Source organism: Protopterus annectens, chromosome 9.part0, assembly GCF_019279795.1.
Source record: "Protopterus annectens isolate FY-2018-M chromosome 9.part0, PAN1.0, whole genome shotgun sequence".
Lineage (NCBI taxonomy): Eukaryota > Metazoa > Chordata > Ceratodontiformes > Protopteridae > Protopterus > Protopterus annectens.
Window position 1 is genome coordinate 790,018,892 of NC_056743.1, and position 19,460 is coordinate 790,038,351.

Below are 19,460 nucleotides of genomic sequence, written 5' to 3' on the forward strand. Positions count from 1 at the left end.
TATCACCTTTACATATAAGTTTATCAGTTACAATGGACCTAAGAACTGACCTTATCAACTAAAGTGACACCTGCTGATATATAAAATGCAACTATAGTGATAGAATATTTGTTTAGAACGATACATTCAGCATTATTTAAAAAAAATGATCAGTTTCAGATGAATGTGTCATTCGACAGATGAAAATATAATTTAAATTACATTATGTGAACTTCTTGAATGCTAGCACTTTATAACTAAATACAAAAGTAACAGATTATTTAATAAGAGAAAGTGTTCTTTTACTGCATAAATAATTCTGAAGGTTAGCTATTTTAGAAAAGCTAATTACCCTGAAACATAATTTGACATATAGCTAAACCATGTAGATTTGCAGTAGTGTCCTAGCTATTTCTCGGAATGAAATGTGATTTGATAACCAAGATATAATGATATGTCACACACTTCTGTCCGCTGTTTTTGTTTAAATCAGAAATGTTTAGTTTCCACAGCTTAGTTACTCACATCTTCAGTTACATTTTGTCCATTGCTGTGTTTATGCATTTTTCTGCAGATAGCTGTCAGCAGCTGGACAGTGGAATGGTCAACAAGAGCCAACGTGGAATCAGTGGTGAGGATTCTGAGGAGTCTCATATCCGACTGCAGCTGAAGAGAAAACTGCAAAGAAATCGAACATCTTTTACACAAGATCAGATAGAAGCTTTGGAAAAAGGTATGACTACAAAAAGAGCAGGACAGAAAAAGTATGTTCAGTTTTCTTTGCTTTTACATAAGCTAAAAAGAAAGGGCACTTTAGAGGGTTGCCAAATACTCTTTCTGAATGAAGGAAGATGGAAAGAGCTAAAATTAAACAGTAAAAAAGGGTGAGACAGGGAAGAAAAGGACAGAAAAAAGAAGGAAAGACAAACAATAAACTAAAGACAATAAAAAAAAACTAAGAATAATGAAATAGGTGATAGAAAAAGACATGGACAGAAAGATAATACAGAAGTGTAGAATTGGAAGAAGGCAGTATTTCATGTGCAGTGAAATCTATGCACAGCAGTTACTGCAATCTGCATTCCTATGCACTAAAGTGCAGCACTTGAAGGCTTAGTTGTTTAATGTGAACTTCTATAACAACTGGAAAAAACAACCCTCCTAACATTTTTGATGAAATGTGGTCTTTGAGCTTTGCATCACAACTGATATAATTTTTTATCTGAAAGTGAATGAGGGGGTGCAACTTGTAACAATTTCAAAGTGCAGTGTAAGGTAGTGTAATGGTAATATGGGTATAGGTAAGGGTGACCATTTGAAAGGATGTCTTACAACAATAATGCAGGGCATCTATTTAGTCGATAGATGGGTGGGCTTAAACTAAGGGCAGTGATTTGATAATACAAAGAAAGATGGGATGATTAAAGAAGAAATTGTGGAGGGCTAATAAATCAGGTTTACAAGGCTGGTGGAGGAATGAAGTCACACAGTAGATTATAAAGAAGAGAGTACAAATGAAGGCAATCTTGGATTACAATATATGTACAAAGGTGGTACAATCCTATCAATATATCTCCTTTATAATAACAAAATAAGATGGAAATAATCAAACTGTATATAGTGGCATGGAACAGGGTGCAGTATAATCTGCAACTGACTGCTAGTCATGTACTTGTTTCATCAATGTCAAGTCTGTTGATCATTTGGAATATATCCTGCATGGAAGGACTGACACTTGTCTGCAGACACAACCATTTGTTCACTTCTTTGGTCAGTTAACAGCTGAGATACAAGGCAGAGCAGAGTTATTAATCATAAAGCCTAAACTGATAGATGACTGCGGAGATGATGTGTCATTCACTAGCGTGGAAGGACAGTTTATCGGAAAAGAGGGTATCCTCCTTTTAAGGATCACTAGCCACAGAGGTGGGGGGAATTCTATCAGGCATCCAATGTAAGTTCTCCTCTGAATAGCCCCTTTAAAGCAATTATCACTCAGCCTTGAATGGGATTATTTTAGATATGGTTTTGTAGGGGAACAACCCTGCATAAAAATAGGGTATATTTCTCCTAGCTCTTATGATTGTTATAGGTTCATAGGTAAGTACTAGTCTAGCTGCCATTGTTGGTCATTTTAAGCATAGCTAATTTCCCTTTTTGTGCTCAAAATAGCCTGTCACATTTGGTTATAGATTGGCTTTACTCATCTTATGAAAATGCTTATCTTAATAGATGCATGGAGTTACAGATTGTACCTAAGGGCCTGATTTTCTTTAAGATGTCCTTGGGGTTAGACATTGATGATGGTGTGGTCAATGAATGTTCTTTGTTTTTTTTATAAATGTGGCTTTGATTTTATGAAATTGTTGATTAAGCACAATGATATGAAAATTAGTTTGTTGTTTAATGCAGCGGAGAAAATTGATGGGGACATTAGGGGTGATTTATTGTTTGCACAATGGGAATTGTTTTATACTAAACAGTTTGATATATTAAGTAAAAAATGTATTAAATTAAATGCAAAGAAAAGTAGGAAGATAGGTTCCTAAGGTGTACGCATGGAATAAATACAAGTATAATGGTAAAAATTGAAATTATGATGGATATAATAGAGTGCAGAAGCCCTCAGAGATTAAGAACAAAAGGCAGTCGAGACAAATAAACTACTCATCAAATTTTTCCAAACGGAATTAGAGAGGGTACAATTATTTTGGCAGGTACCCAATGGACCCAGGTCAGGAAAATCTGTATCAGGATTACTAGTATTATCAGGGGGAGAACCAAGTAGCAAACATGAAATAAACCTGAAGTGATGGTTAATGACAAGTATGCGTATTCATAGGAGGGGTTTCATATATATAACTATACTAACCATAGTATTAGTAAGTAACAATTTTACTGTTTAGTAAGGGGAACAAAGTTTATCTCCACCAAGACATTTAATTTAATTGACACCTTGATTGAGACTAAATTATACTTCAGAAAATTAAATTTGGCATTATATTTTAATAAAGGGGATTTTCCTTTAGGGTTTGATGCAGTTAACCAGCTTAGAAGGAGTATTTTTAATCCACCTTTACACCCTATTTTATCTGTGGTTGAGGAAGCTGTTATTGAAGATCTTTATCAGTTACAGGTCCAGCTTTATAATAGTAAGTGACCTTGGTTCAGTTTGAATAAGGCAGAATATGGCCTTCCGCAAAAGTTCAGCAATGATGAGGCTATTAGGATAATGAAACCAGATAAAGGGGGAGGAATGGTCCTGTATTACACTTTGGACTTCTGTCATATTATGTTGGGTATTTTAGCTGATACGGATACTTACTCCCCAGTTTCCCTCAATGAAATTAATATTGTTTATCAGTGAGTTGACTCATATATTGAGGAGTATCTTATTGATGGGAGAATAGATAGGTTTACTTATGGATTCCTAAGGGTGGAAAACCTGTTATGGCCACCATTTTTGGTATTCCTAAAATACATAATTGAGTAGAGAACGCACCCTTTCACCTTATTGTTTCAGGGGGTCTATCTAAAATGTACTCTTTTGGGGTTATTATAGATAGATGGCTTAAACCCATCTATTCGAGAGTGGATCACTTGCTTATTGGTTCTTGTGATTTTTTGAGCCGTTTAAAAAATGATATTTGGAATAATGATTTTTTTGACAGTGGATATAGTTGATTTGTATACATTTATCCCCAAGGATCTGGGTTTAGATATGTTTTATAACAGTATTACTGGAGTCTCTGGTTTTGATAATGATACAGTCAGCCTTATTATTGAATTTAGGAGTCTGATTTTAGATAACAACTTTATAATTTTCGAAGGGGAATATTATAAGCAAGTTAAGAGGGTGTCTATGGGTCTGTCTTGTGCCCCAATTTTTGCAAACCTGGTGCTATTGGATTGGGAAGATTCATATGTCTTCAACTGCCCTTTTAAGGAAAGTATTCACTTTTATCTTAGGATTTTGGACAATATATTTATTTTGTGGGGGGGGGGCACAAAGCATGATATTGAATGTTTTATGGATTATTTATATCAGACCACCCCTTTTTTCAAGTTTATATATGACCATAGTTTTGAGGGTATGTTTTTTAGATACCTTCATTAAACATACTGAGAGTGGTTTCAGGTCATATATATATATATATATATATATATATATATATATATATATATATATATATATATAGGAAACCCACCTTTAATAATCCTTACTTAGAGTTTTCCAGTTATCATCCTTTTAAACAGAAAAAAGTATAGTCAAAGGACAGATGATTAGAGCTGCTAGAATGACGTCTACATATGAGGATGTGTGTAATGAGATGAATCTTATAGGTAATATGTTTTTGGAAAGGGGTTACCCCATTTCTCGTATACAGGAAATGAAATAATTGGTTATCTCACAATGTGGTTATAGATATAAACCTCTATTGGATAGCACCTTATTACCCAGAAGGAATTGATGGATAAGGGAAATTTTGAGAGGACCATTATTTTATAGTACAGTACACATCTTGGTATGGTGAAGGAAACTTTCAATAAAAATTGAAACATTCTAAGGTGGAACCCAGAATTTATGAGACTCTGTGCTCAGGTCCCACTTTTGTTTATAGAAAAGGGCTTAATTTTAAGGCAAGGTTTGAGGGACCTACCAATATTACATCAGCCAATGTGGGTAAGGGTAAGAAGACTAGTAAGTGTGGGTCCTGTACACAATGTTCCTATATATTAGATGTGGAGACTATGGTTTTGGAAAATATAATTAAAAGTAGGATTTTTTTTAGGGTGGTAATTGTTTGACCAAAAGGGTGGGCTATTTGGGTAAGTGCCTTGATTGTCCCACATTTTACGTAAAACAGATAGGGCTTTAAGATGTTGTATTTATAAACATCTATATGATATAAATAAAAGTGTGAAAATAAAGCATTGTATAAATATTTAACATCCAGCCCTGCATGCACTGGGTTCCATTTTGGTATTTTAGATCAAGTCAACATTAACCTGAGAGGAGGTGATGTGAAAATGTTATTGGAAGAAAAGGAAACAATCTGGCAATGCATCCAAGGGACCAGGGATTAATGATCAGATCTTTATTTTACCTATTTTGAAACACAGGTCCCAGTTAGTCAATTAAGGGCACTGTTTTGTTTTTTTAAATATGTGGATAGATGGCAGATATGTATTTGCAATTACTGGTATTTGTAATTTTTTTTTTAGAATTTAATAGTTTTAGAAAAAAGTTTATAGTAAGTGCAAGTGAAATTTTATTGTTACATAAGCGAGTTCATTTTACAGCCCACTGTGCTTTAACATAATTGAATTATTCATTTATTGTTGTAATTATTTAATTGATTGATATGGTATACTATAAAAAAAATGGGAGAGGCTTTGGAAATTTGTTCTGATGAAGTTCACTTTTTTGTGGATGAAAGCGCTTAATAAATTGTTTATTTTACATGTGGCAGTCTGTTTTTTCCAGCAGGTTATGGTACTTTGGTTGCTTTAGTTTACCTATCCTATGGTCGATAATTATATATTACCCTTAATGAGAATAACTGGGATCATAACATAGATAATCTGACGTTACCCATATATGGGATAAAATATTTAGGACCTGCATTTGTCCATTTGTAGTACAGATCTAGATACTAGATCTAGGGATGTCATTGTTCCCCTTTAGTCAGCCCTCATTAGGCCAGTCATTGAATATAATGCCCCTTTGGCATGTATCTGTCCAGACACATGCAACAACTAGAATGCCCCCAGCGATACCTTACTAAAAGAATACTTTATTATTTTATACTTTATGGATGTTGTTTAGGCCTTGAATCTTTTTAGTATGGCATTTGATTTGCCTAATGTGGGCTGACTAAAGGGATACATTGACATCCCTAGATCTAAACACAATCCCTTGGTCTCTAAGCTGTTCAATATAGAAGGAATTTCTTACAATAAACACATGCTAGTCAAAAGTGAGTTCACTGCCCACATAAGTTTCCAAGTCTCGAACAACTGGGTCGTCTCTTAAGAGTGTGTTGTCAATGTTGTGGAAAATACATTATAAGATGAGACCATGAAAGTTGAAATAGGAATGTCATTGAAAGGAAGAAAAATAAATCTGACATTGTGTTACGGGAATTAAGGTGCAGTAAATAGCACGTGACAATGCAGTTGTACTCAACAAATTCTCTAGTGGTTTCACTACAGGTGCTATAGATTGGAGAAGGAGATGTTATGAAAATAGCTGTAGTTGCAGTAATTAAATTTCATATAGAACAAGGCTTATGGTCCTCATGATCTGCCACCCAGGATCTTGTCAGAAGATTCTGCTGAGGCTAGTGACAAGGCCATTCTGCTTGCCAGTTGTCACAAGGGCGATTTACTGTCAAGAGAGAGTGGAAAATATTCTCAAGTTATAAAAAGGTATACATAAAGTGCAGACAGTTATGGGCCACTGCACCTGACATATGTACTTGGGAAGCTGATAGAGAAGATATTCACTGACAAACTAGTAGGGTTTTAGAAGTTGGATGACTTACTAGATCAGAAGCAGCATGGCTTCAGAAAGGGGTGTTCCTGCCAATTTGGACTGAATTAATTTTATGACTGAGGTAAGCTCAGTCTAGACAAGATATATTTTTGTGCTTATCTGCATTTCTGCATTTCAGCAAGTTTTTTCAGTTTTTGCCACAAGAATTGATGATGAGAGACAAAAATGTATAGGCTGACACAAAGACTGAAGATGTTAGTCACATATTTGTTAAAGCAGAACATGTAATGGGTCATAATAAGGGATAAGTACCAACTAAATTCCCTTGACCAGTAGAGAGCCTTGGGGATCATTTACATATTGCTCAGTATTTAGATATTTGATACTAAATATGAGTTAAGCAGCTAGCATGTCCATTTTTAAATGTTTTACCTTAGCTGGGGAAACTTTGAATTGTGTGTGTGTGTGTGTGTGTGTGTGTGTGTGTGTGTGTGTGTGTGTGTCTGTGTGGTCAACAACAAATCTTTTAGGGGATCAGTTTGAATTCAGTGCTAACCAAGGCAAGGTTATATACCTTGGAATAAAGCATACCAAGATGATCAACCAAGAAGTGAAAGTCCACAGTAGGCTTGTTCGAGGAGGAGAAGGATGAGGAGGAGCAGAAGGACCTAGACTTATTAATTAAGCTTAGGATGAACTACATTTCCCACTACAAAATCATGGTGCCTAAAGAAACCATGGTAATTGGCTGCATCTGTATGTAAATTGTTTAATGGGAGTCAGAGGATGTAATTCCACTAAACAGAGCTCTGTTGAGTGAAGTATCATGTGCATGTCTGGAGGGCATATCTGAAAGTGAGAATACTAGTGCATGGAGTCCAGAGAAGTGCTACAAAAATAATAAAGTTTAAGCAAATTAGAATCCAACTGCAGACAGCTATGCTGAACAAGTACAGGAAGAAAGAAGGGACTGAGAAATTGGATGGATAAAAAGATACTTAGATTCCAGTAAAGGAAAGTAGGATGAAGTACAGGGGTATCTTCAGAAGAAAGGGTAGGGGTTTGGAGAATGGGGCCTCACTAAGTGACAGATGACACTGAACTCAGGAAGGAGATGAAAATAGCTGTACAGCTAACAAGGAGGATTACTGAAATCACTGTAGAGCTGTATCAAAGAAAAGAAATGACTGGTGAGAGACGCTAGAGATATTATAATAGTGAAAGATGTGGCAAAGGGCTACTATACATCAAGCCAGTACCACTACTGAATGGATACAAAAGGCAGTGCCCTCTTTCCTTTGATAATTTCATACACTGCTTATGTAGACATATTCCATACAGATACAGATGAATTGTCTACCTAGTCTGTGTATTACAGCAGTCAGCATAACACAGATGTTCTCCCTGACTGAACCCTTTGCTTTACCTACCCCATGTAGTTTTAAATACTTCTGGTGAATTGCTCTGCACCAGCCATTCTGGTAGCCCTTTACATTTGTTCCCCACCTTTTCTAGGAAATAATATTTCCTCATGTCCATACTGAAGTCTCAGCCCTTTACTCGAAAAGTGCACCATCTCTTATCCTAGCTCCCTTTCTTTTGTCTCGCCCAACTGCTTTGTATGTCCACCTAATGATTTTGTGGACTTCTCTCATTTTCCTCCATTCTATTTTAGTATCGAAGGACTAGAACACCATCATTTGTAGTTTATCTACTATGTTAATTTCTCCATCCTTTTCATCTACTTGTTTGCCTTTATTTTTTTGGTCTATGTTATCTGTTTGGTCATTAAATGTAAGGTCATTCTCCTTGCATGGCTTGCATGGTCTGCATGACCTGTATGTTTTATTTTATGTATTGTTTATTTCCCTGTATGGCCTAATGTTTTTCTTCCTGCATGGTTTTCATATGTAATGCCTTTTGCCCTGCATTGTCTGAATGGTGTTTGTATGTTATGTCTTTCTCCTTGCATGACCTGTATGGTGTGCATATTTGAGGCCCACAACTGATCTCCAGAAAAGGAGTTTGACCTCTTTGTTCTTTCTGTTTCCTCTACTTGATATGCAGCCAAACATTCTGTTGGACTGGGCTGCTGCATTTGTGCTCTACTTTAGTATTTCCTTTCATACATAAACTGAAAAACAAACATAACTTTTGTAAAAATACATATAATCAGGAATGAAGCAATGGAGCCTTAGTTAAATTCATATAGAGCTCCCATAAATATATACAGTTATAATGAATTATCTAGGATAATAAGATCCTTGCACAATGGTAGAATTCTGTTGGAGTGAATACAGTACATTTCTATGGCAACCAATGCATACAGGAAGTTGTTGTCATATGTATTATTGTGGGAGTACTAACCGTAGATAAATGAAGAGGAAAAGTTTGAACTATGGAAAGGCAGGAGGAGTGAGGAGGGATGCGGTGAAATGAAGAGCAAGTAAAGGAGAGTGCAAGGAGACAGAGAAAGGGGGGTGTAAGGAGGATTTCCCTGCCCATCTATCTGCTCCCTTTTATCACTTTTCTCATCACATTCAGTTACTCTGTCCCCTTCTATTTTATGAATCTAGATGGAACCAACTCATTTGAAACTCATGCCATTCTCTTTCATCCTGGTACACCAACCTCTTCCTTTAATTCATTACGTTCTCATGTCCCTCTTTTGCTTTTACCCACACACCCAAGTAAGCTGTTCTTCCCTTCCTTAGTGAATTTAATCAGACCTTTTTTGTATATTTAGCATTTGTCTTTAAACTTTTCTGGATTCTTATTTTCCTAGCCTTTTCATATGCTACTTTTTCAATGTCCGCCTTCTTCCTTTTTTGCTGAAGCATTGCCCTTCAGTTTTACTCTTTCTTTCAGTTGCACTAGATTTATAATATTTTTGGGCTTTCCTTTCCAACCAAGTTCTCACCACCTTCTTACATATGACCATTTAAATGGTTGTATTTATTTATTTTTGTTAACTGTGTAGATGAGTTGGTCCTTAGACTATTTTTAGTAACGACCCAGGCTCCATGGCAAAGCATAGTCAGTCAGTTCAATGTGGAAGTATAGCTATATTAGCAAAACAATTCAAAAACAGTACAGTTTGGGGTAATATAACTGTACATCAAAGCAATTCAAACACAGTATAATTTTGGTAATAATTTGATAAGTAGAGCAACATAAAATAAATGATTGCATCCTAACTGCAGTCTAGTTGTACAATAGATAATAACAAAGTCTCACAATAATTCTATAAGGAATGCAGCTACCAGAATAACTAATAAGTAGAGTATCAGAAAATACATTTACATACCCAGTCTAGAGCCAAGTTAAATTTTATATAATAAATCTCATACTCTTATGCAGAAAACTATATACAAATGTAGCAGGTTGTTACTATCTGCAGAAGGTTTATATAAGTGAAAGCACAGGAACTGTGAACTACTGCATACAGTTTAGTTAGTATTTGTTCTAGTTAGGTTTAACAAAGATTTAGTCAGGAAGACATATCGTATGATGTGTAATATATAATATAGAGTTGAAAGCACATTAGCTGATATCCCTGCAGCGTATGCAGATGTATTCTTGTAGTAAGGTGATTTTTAGGTTTTCATAAAATAGTGTATGTTTTTGCTGTTTTGTGTCATCTCATATTTTTCTAGTTGACAGGTTAATTTTTGTAAAGGCATTTTCCATTATATTTAGTTTCAGGGGGAGGTGTCTTACAAGCTGTGGTGAGATGATGTTTCTGAGTGAATGTGTCTTTTCTTTAAGTGACCTGTTCCTTAGTAGATCTCCTTTCGGCTTTTGCGGGTTAGGGGTCGCCACAGCGTAACTCCGGTCCGCTAATGATTGGCAGTAGACTTTTTTATGGGTGCCGAGGTGTCAGCTCGATACCCAACCTTTAGCGAAGGCACACCCATTCTACGCATGTCTTTCGAATGCCACTCTACCATGGGGAGGACATGCAGACTCCACACAGAAGGCACTCCAGCCGAGAATCGAATGGGAGAACCTCTTGCTGTGAGGAACAACACTACCGCTGCACCACCACTGCTTAAGTGACCTGTTCCTTAGTGGTAGACAGCAACCTGTGTTTAGAAGTTTGAAAGTGAGGGATAGAACAGATTGTAAAAAACTTACAGAAAAGATGGAGGGTCAGTGCAGCTATAGACTGGATTCCTCTCCATGTGTTGCAGTTCAGATGTCAGGATATCTTCTGAACAATTTATCAGATTATTTTGGAGGGATGCTTTCTGAAGTTTTAAGTACCAGGAATTTAATATTTGGTTGTGGTCACTAACTGTGTTAGGTTGAAATCCTAGGCTTTTTATTTTGTCATGAAGATTTGTTTGATCAATGTCTAAGATTGATGAATATTTTGTTTGCAGATTAGTTCTGGGTCTTTGGCAATACCTTGGTTAAGGTTGTTTGCTGAGATCATTCTGTTTAGTTGTTGTTTTTGCTGATCCTTCCAGTCTAAGGTTAGGTTACCTATGATAATTTGTCTATGTTGCAGGGTTTGGCCCTAAATAGTGTTCAGTGGGATTTCTATTAAGTGTAAGGATGATGGTGGTAGAATATAAATAACATCTATGTATAACTTTGTATGGTTCCTAAGCATAATCTCTTCCTAGTCACATGTACTGTTACATTTTTTGTCTGTAAAGATGGTATAGTTGTTTTCTAAGTATGGTGGTAGCCAGGTGATGTCTTTTAACCCGACTTTTATGATCTCTGTTTGGTTTCAGTTGTTTAGGATTATCCAAGATTCAATTCATGACCATTTGTTGGTGAGACTACAGGTATTAAAGTAGCCTATAGACAGATTTGTATGAAGATTGTCTTTTGGACCATGACTTAACTAAGTGCCTCCACAAAGAATTACAATTAAAGTAGTTATTGCAACTGACCTATAGAATCAATCAACAAAAACGTAACAAAATCCCCAGCGTTAGCAGGTGCTGTAATTCAAAGTAGTATAATCCAACGAGGCACAGAAAAAGTGAGTGAAATCACTATTTATTCAAAAAATAACATCAGATAAGCGCTTTCGCATTACTGCTTCATCAGATCAAGGACAAATCAACATTAAACTCACTGCATTAAATACTATAGCAGTCAATAATCATTGGATGAACAATGTATAACCCATTAACATTTCAAAGGGCAAGGTTCTTGAAGGATTTAAAGCATTCATGCGATGCATATACTTATCAAACATAGACATAGAATAAGGCACACAACTAAAACTGTAAAAACTGTAAAAAGACCATATGTATATATGTCATTGTTAAAAAATCTTCATGTTAAAAAATGAATGCATAAAATATGCATAAACTAGTAAACTAAAATATATAAAAATATGTATGAAACTGTGCAAAGATAACACATATTGACCTATGTTGTTTATAGTACAAAAAAGTATACAAACTAAACAACTGATAGGATAAAGATGACACATACTGCCCTGTGTTGTTTGTAATACAAAAAGTATATATAAACTAAACAACTAATGGGAAAAAATGCATATGGTGAAGGGAATATACAAGGGACAGGACACTGATTATCATACACTTTTGTTAAACATTTCTCCTTTGCCTCAGCCTAGGTCTAATTGAGGCTCTCTCATTTAAACCTGAACCTTTGTCCGCTTTCAATGTTATTATCCATTCTGTTTCTTTCCCTTCAGTATATGTTCTAATGTCACCCCCTCTCGGATTGGCATGTATCACTTCCAACGCTTTGAAAGAAAATGTATGTTGTGCGTTAGTCATAATGATATGCTTGGCCAAGGCATTTTGTGTGTTACCCTTCCTCATGTGATATATATGTTCCCTCATCCGATCCCTGAGGGGGCGATTAGTTTTGCCAACATAGAAAGAAGTGCAAAGTTGGCATCTAGCTAAATAAATAACATGTGATGTCATACAATCCGCTGTAACAGATGTTTGGTAATACTTCCCATTATCTGGATGTATATATAGGTGTACTATCTATGTAGCAACAAAAATTGCAACGCCCACATGGTTGGGTATAACCATCTCTTATATTAATACCACTGTGGATAGTGTGACAAAGTCTCCTTTTCAAATTGTTCTTGTTCTTATAGAGGAATCTTGGTTTGTCTCCTACTATACTTTTGATATCGTCATCTGTGCATAATATTTCCCAATGTTTACCTATTACCTCTCTGAGTTCAAAAAAGTCAGAGGAATAATAAGTCGGAAATTTGAGGCCTTGTGTGATGCTAGTGTTAACAACTGACGAGTATACTGGCTCAATCGGTCCAAAGTATGGTAAACCTTTGGTAGATCTTAATTCTGAGACATCACAAAGGTGTCTGTTAACTTCTTTGTTACTATAGCCTCTAAGAGACAGTCTATTTCTAAGATCATTCAATTCTGTCTCAAACCCAGAATCAAGCGGATTGAGCCTCGAGGCTCTGATAGCTTGTCCTCTAATTATATTTTTGAAGACTTGGGGAGGGTGCATACTCGATCTAGCAAGTAGGTTGTTGCTGTAGCAACTCTTCCGAAATACACCTGTGTTGATATTATTCTCATCAGTCCTCTCTATGTACTTATCTAGGAAATCTATTCTATACTGTGAGTGTTTCATAGTAAATTTAAGACAAGTGGTAAGACCATTCATGGTTATAAAGAATGTTTCTAATTGTTCCAAGGTGCCTCTCCACAAAACAAATAAATCATCAACAAAACGACGATAAAAAACTACATGCTGTTGAAATAATTCTTCTTTGAATAAAACATGTTCTTCCCAGTAAGCCAAATACATATTGGCGTAGCTGTTGGCACATGGAGTGCCCATAGCTACGCCATCTTTTTGTTTATATACACAATCATTAAATGTAAAAAGGTTGTGTTCCAAGACCAACTCAAGAAAACAAGTTATCAAATCAATATTCACAGGGGTGTAATTGCTGTGCTCCCTTAGGTAATCAGTGACATATGATAACCCTATACTATTCGGTATGACTGTGAATAAAGATTGAATGTCAAACGTTACAAAAAAATATTCAAATGTAATCCTCATATCTTTGACACAGTCATATAAATCCAGCAAAAACTGTTTGGAATCTTTTAAGACAATTCTGTTTAAGTTTAACACTTGTCTAAGATGCTTTTCTACATAAACAGATAAGTGCTCGGTCACCCAGCCTCGACCTGACACTATCGGTCTCATGGGTGGGTTGGCTAAATTCTTATGTATTTTCGGAAGACCATGTATAGTAGGTATCATGGGATGATGGATTACAAGGTACTCATATAGGTCCTTGTCTATTAACTTCCCCATGAATATATCTTGTATAGTGTCATGCACATATCTGATAGTTAATTCTACATTCTGTGATGTGGTTTTTACATAAAAATCATCACTTAACATAGATGTCATCCGTACAATGTAATCAGAGGTATCCATAACCACTACCTTCCCACCTTTGTCTGCAGGTCTGATAATGATGTCAGAATTATTCTGCAATTTCTTCAGGCTGGCTCTTTCTCTGTATGTAAGGTTGTCTCTTCTGAGATAGCGTTTATTAATAACTCTGTTCTCATAATAACTATATAACTCCTCCTCAGTGAGCCTCATATATGCCTCAACTAAGGGGTGGTTAATAGGTGTGTATTCACTAAGATTTTTGAATCTAAACCCAGTGTCTCTATGAGTGGTATCTTTAAGCATGTAATTCAACATAACACTCCTGCAAAATAACTTTAAGTCTAAAACAGTATCTGTCAACTGACTCTGACTTCTGGGAATAAAATTTAATCCTTTGTCCAACAATCGGTATTCATCCGCAGTTAATGTAAGATGAGAAATATTGTGGACTAACGTTTGCCCGTCCACATTTTCCTCAACGTCTTCTGGGGTGCATACTCCTCCGACAGCTTCCTCTTCTGTCTGCCCCTGCTCATGGATCGAGAACGATACGTGTTTTTCTCTGTTCTCACTGGCAGGGGAAAAGACAACTGTGGGAGTGTACTGGGGGTGGGAGTGGGGGCTGAAAGTGTAAAGGCAGTCTTGGGTCTCACCACTGGCCCATTATCTAAGGATAAAGATTTAGATTTCTCCAGATTTTGATTAGATATAGTGCTAATTATATTAACATCAGGATATAAATGAATGCTATCTGTAGTAGCAGCATGTACTAGGTGTATGACATCTGTGGAATCATTAACAAAATCAGAAGATACGGCACTACTGTGTTTCTCAATATTAACAAATTTTTCTACATCAGTAGTATCAGTCTGACAAACATTCACATTAATTATTGGTGCTGTACAATTTGAAATACTTCCTGTTTCTGGGGTATTCATATTATTGGCAACAGTCCTAACAGTGTTATCATGCTGTTTCATGAAACCAAGATTATCTATAGAAGGCCTGGTCATTTCATTCGAGTTGAACCTGGTCCAAACAAAAATATGTCCATTTTTAAAGTCATTAGTGTCCCTAATCACTTTGTGCCTTTTCTGTTGAAAGAGTTTTCTTTCAAAGGCTGAAATGCTGTCTAGCATGTTTTCAAAAAGAGGTATAACTGTTTCAGTTGGAAATTCATTAAATAATGTACGTTGCTTGTCACTGATTTCTTTAGTTAATTTAGCCTCTTCAGGCTTAAAAAAGTCAATGAGCAGCTTCAAATAACTCTGACTCACCTCCATATTCAAGCGCTGCCATTGAGCCAGTAGCTCAGGATAGTCCCTGCCCTGACTGGGCATAGTGAACACACGTAGGCCCCTCGGTATAATGTTTCAACAGAAAAGGCACAAAGTGATTAGGGACACTAATGACTTTAAAAATGGACATATTTTTGTTTGGAGTATAGCCTCACTACATGTGGAGCAGGGCTTTCAATCACTCTGAGTCTTCTCAAATAATTTTCAGCCAGCTGGTTTGGGTTGTGTGTTTCCTGTCTACATAGTCTATAGCAGGTACCAGTGCAGTGAGGGCTTAGCACAGGAGCTGTGACTCCTGCATTGCTACTCAGTAAGCTCTCCAAGGACTGAATGGAACTACTGCTGGTTCACAGGTAAGGGTAAAATTCTAAGGGCAAGTGGCTACTATGTCCCAAAAGGGTCACTAGTAATGCACATTAGAGATATAATTTCAGAACTTTGATGCACATTTTGCATTACAGCACAGGTCTAGAGATGTTTACATCAAGATATGAGGGAACTTAGTAATCCCCCAGTTTGTTCACCTTTTGCCTATCCATCTTTTCTCATTAATGTTGGAGCTCTGTGGTTTTATTCTACTTTGCACTTCTTCTCAGTTTCATACTATTTTTTCTGCCTTACAACATCAATCCTTATAGTTAGCCACATTGTAGCACTTTTTTATTTGCTTACATAAGCCTTCACCTTAACTCCCTCTGTATTGTGTGATTTGCATAATACAATATCCAGTATCTTGCTCTCACCAGCAAATTCTTATGTTTGATGTTGAAAGTTCTCCAATCAGTTAGTTACTTTCTTTCTTTTATCCTTCCAGCTATTGATACTGGAATGCTACAGTTTGTATCTGGAATGCTAAAATATCTGAGTAACAACTTTCTTTTTTTGAATCTTAATCAGGGTACAGTCCCATTTGGGAGTCTATTCATCAGATTTCCCCTTTCATTTCCTCCTATTCCACTGACTATCCAGCACCAAGTGGAATGTTTTTCTCTTCCTCTTTCCTCCCAGTATTGCTTGTTCCTCCTCATCTTCCTCTAAAACCTCATATTCAGTATATTCCATCACATAACTATTACACCAACCTCACTCTTTCACCTAGATGTTTTATTTAAAAATCCTGTAATCCCATATCTCTTTCTCCTATGCAGGGGAACAGTTAGGGAGATGTCATGTAAGCTATACTGTGCAACTTATTTTTAAATAGCATCATTTTTATAAAACAGTAACAATAAACTTCATTTTGAGTGTACATACTCAAAGGCCTGAATGACACATTTTCAAATGCAAAAAAGGATATGAGTGAGTCAGCAAATAAGGTAACACGAGTGGTCCATGTTGATGAATTTTTGCTATATTACTAGCTGTCCAAGTTAAGGATTCTAGTGATTAAATTTTACTAAATTTTAGGATACATGTTGCATCTCTCATTACATATTTAGGATAAATGCCAGAGGGAAAATTTCAGTTGTTTTGGGAAACAACATGGAAGCTTGGAATATAAATCTGAATCTTTTGACTACACCCCTACTTAAAGTATTTGTTGTGCTATTCATCACCTCAATATGCATGTATTCGTTGTTGTCATGAATGCCTGTACCTCACTAATTTTCTTTCCTGTTTTTCTTGCATTGGTCAGTATCGTTTCCATCCTTTCATCCTGCTAACTGCTTACATTCCCTTTTTCTCATGCTTATCTCATTTTCCTTCACCTCTTCATTCTTTTCATCTCCATTTGTATTTTTTTTTCTGTTGTTTTACTGACCCTTTTTTGATCCCAGTTTTAAAGTCCAGGCACCCTGAGGTAACGTTCTATTTCATCTTTTAGCACCATCATCCCTTGTCGGGTGAAGTTCTCTGTCCCTTGCACAATTGTTCTTCTTTCATGTCTTTCCCAGTCTGTGGGCAACAGCCCTGAAATGGGACATGCATGGTCCTTTATTCCTCAGTACTGACCATTCTTTTGGGTTCTATTATTTACATACCTACCCCTAAAATAGATAAAATAACTAAAGAAGTTCACATTGCATGCCACTTCAGCTATATCCACACATTGTTTTTCTATTGGTACAGCTCATAATGGAGGAACAATGCCTCCTTTATTAACCCTCCCAACTGAGAAGTAACTAAGTTCGGGTTTCAAGGAGGTACCAGACCTCCTTGGTACAAAGCTTATTAACAGAAAATGCAGTTTGCAGATATATTTGACCAGACATATACATCCCAAGACACAAAGTCTTTATTTTAATAGTAATGCAATTGGTGTGATGATCGTTTTCTCACAAGAATTTTCTCAGGGCACTTATTATGTAGTCATGCCCAAAACTGTTTTCTGTTAAGCTACTCATGTACTTTGCAAAGCTATTTTTCTGTATCCATCAGAAAGATAGTGAAGTTTTACTTTTCTCAAATGAAAAATTTAAACCTAATAGAAAACAAGCCAAGAAGGTTGACATAAAAGACTGGCACTTCATTTTGATATCTCTGTATTTTGACTTTACTGACAAGAAAAATTTCATGGATGTACCAGTGTCAACAGACTTTATTAATACAAATGTGATGGAGCAAATTGTGAAACTAAACACTAGAGGCTCTAATATAGTAATATCCTTGACCTAGTCCTTACCAGCCTAGCCCTCACTTGTAACTCACCCTGCACATCAGCATCCCTATTTAAATCTGTTCACAAATCAGTCATCTTCTATGTCGGGCCTAGTGCTACCACCCCTCCACCAAATGAAAATGTCTTTAGGGACTTCTCCAAGGCAGCCCTACTTCAGCTTTTATTAAACCTACACAAAATTCCCAATAATTCCTTGCAAATGGATACAACTAAAAGGGCTGTTGTACATACCTTTGAATTTTACTAGCACCTAAAATCATTCAGTACCCATCTGCCCTAAATATAATATAAATAAAAGAATTAATCTTTTTGGTGCAACTCCTGTATTTATAAACTATTTAACAACAAAAGAAAATTATGAAAAGTAAGAAATCCCCATCTTTACATTAGTATTATACTGAAACATACTAATAAGGAACTTAAAAGCAGTATTAGAAAATGTAAACCAGAGTATGAGCCTAAGGTTGATACAAATGCCAAAGGAAACTACAAATTTTTCTTTAGTTATGTCAGGAAATTAAGCAATGCTGTCCAGCAATGCACTGAGCTCATCCATAATAGCATCATAAATTCTGATCCCAAGGATATAGCGAATATATTAGCAGATTGATTTAGGTTCATAGGTTGGTACTAGGCTATTAGCCCTAGGGCCTATACAAGCCTTGCCATAACAATTCCCTGGCTATTTCTTCCACAGTATTTACTTCCCTGGACCCCTGTCCAGCAGGGCAACCAACATGATCCCTGGGGTGAATTTCCTATCTCCCAGCCAATCATCAAGGTTCCTTTTGAAGAAGGCCAAAGAGGCACTCTGCTTGACATGTATGGGCAGTCTATTCCAGACTCTGGGGAGTCTCTGGGTCAGGAACTTATCCCTCCAGCATGTTTTTTTCATTGTGATGACAAGGTTTAGATCCCTGGAATGTGTGGCTCTGTCAGATTGGGATTTGTTGATAGTGCTAGCTTTGTTGCTTCTGCTATTCCTGGAAATGCAGTTACCCTGAAATTACCATGGAACAAGTCTGAATGTCTCTGTCAGAAGCTGAAAATAATGCTTCAGTGATGCCAGATAATACAATAGGCTGTATTTTCATCAGTGCCGCACTATCCAAGTCTCAACTTAAAGTGCAATATCTCAGCCTATCCACAGAATTTGTGCCTGAAGCTTAGAGAACAGCCACTCTTTCATACTCAGTCATCATGTTCCCACCATAGTCTGGAAATCCTTCTAGCTGGTCCAGTTATTTTCCAAGGGAGTATCAAGATCCAAAGAAGTCATTCTACCATTGTACTCTTCCCGTATTAGACCTATTATCAAATATAATGTCCTTTTGGTATGCACAAATATAAGCATAGTGTATAGCTGGAAAGCCCCAGTGATTTCTAACAAATAATATGAAAAAAATAAGCCATTCAACTATCCCTGTAGATTAGTATGACTCTCTTTAAGCTCAGTAGCCATCTGGTTGCTCCAATGTGACCTGTGTCACACTTTATGAAACAAGAAAGACCAGATCCTATCTGACCTCCTATTTCTCTACAAAATCTGTGTCTCAACAAATATCTACACTAGTGTTCTAAACCTTCATCAACAAATAAACAAGAGTCACTAGAGGGACAGGTTCCTAACTCAGTGCATTCCCAGCCTATGGAATAAGTTGCCACC

At 36.4% G+C, this 19,460-nt stretch overlaps 1 protein-coding gene across 1 annotated transcript in view; it reads left to right on the top strand.

Moving 5' to 3' along the window:
* The first annotated feature begins 537 nt into the window (after nucleotides 1–537).
* LOC122810589 (paired box protein Pax-6-like) overlaps nucleotides 538–19,460 on the top strand; it is a 152,827-nt gene continuing 133,904 nt past the window's right edge. The window contains exon 1 of the mRNA XM_044082166.1: nucleotides 538–712. Coding sequence (XP_043938101.1) covers nucleotides 538–712 — 175 coding nt within the window. The remainder of the gene's footprint in view (nucleotides 713–19,460) is intronic.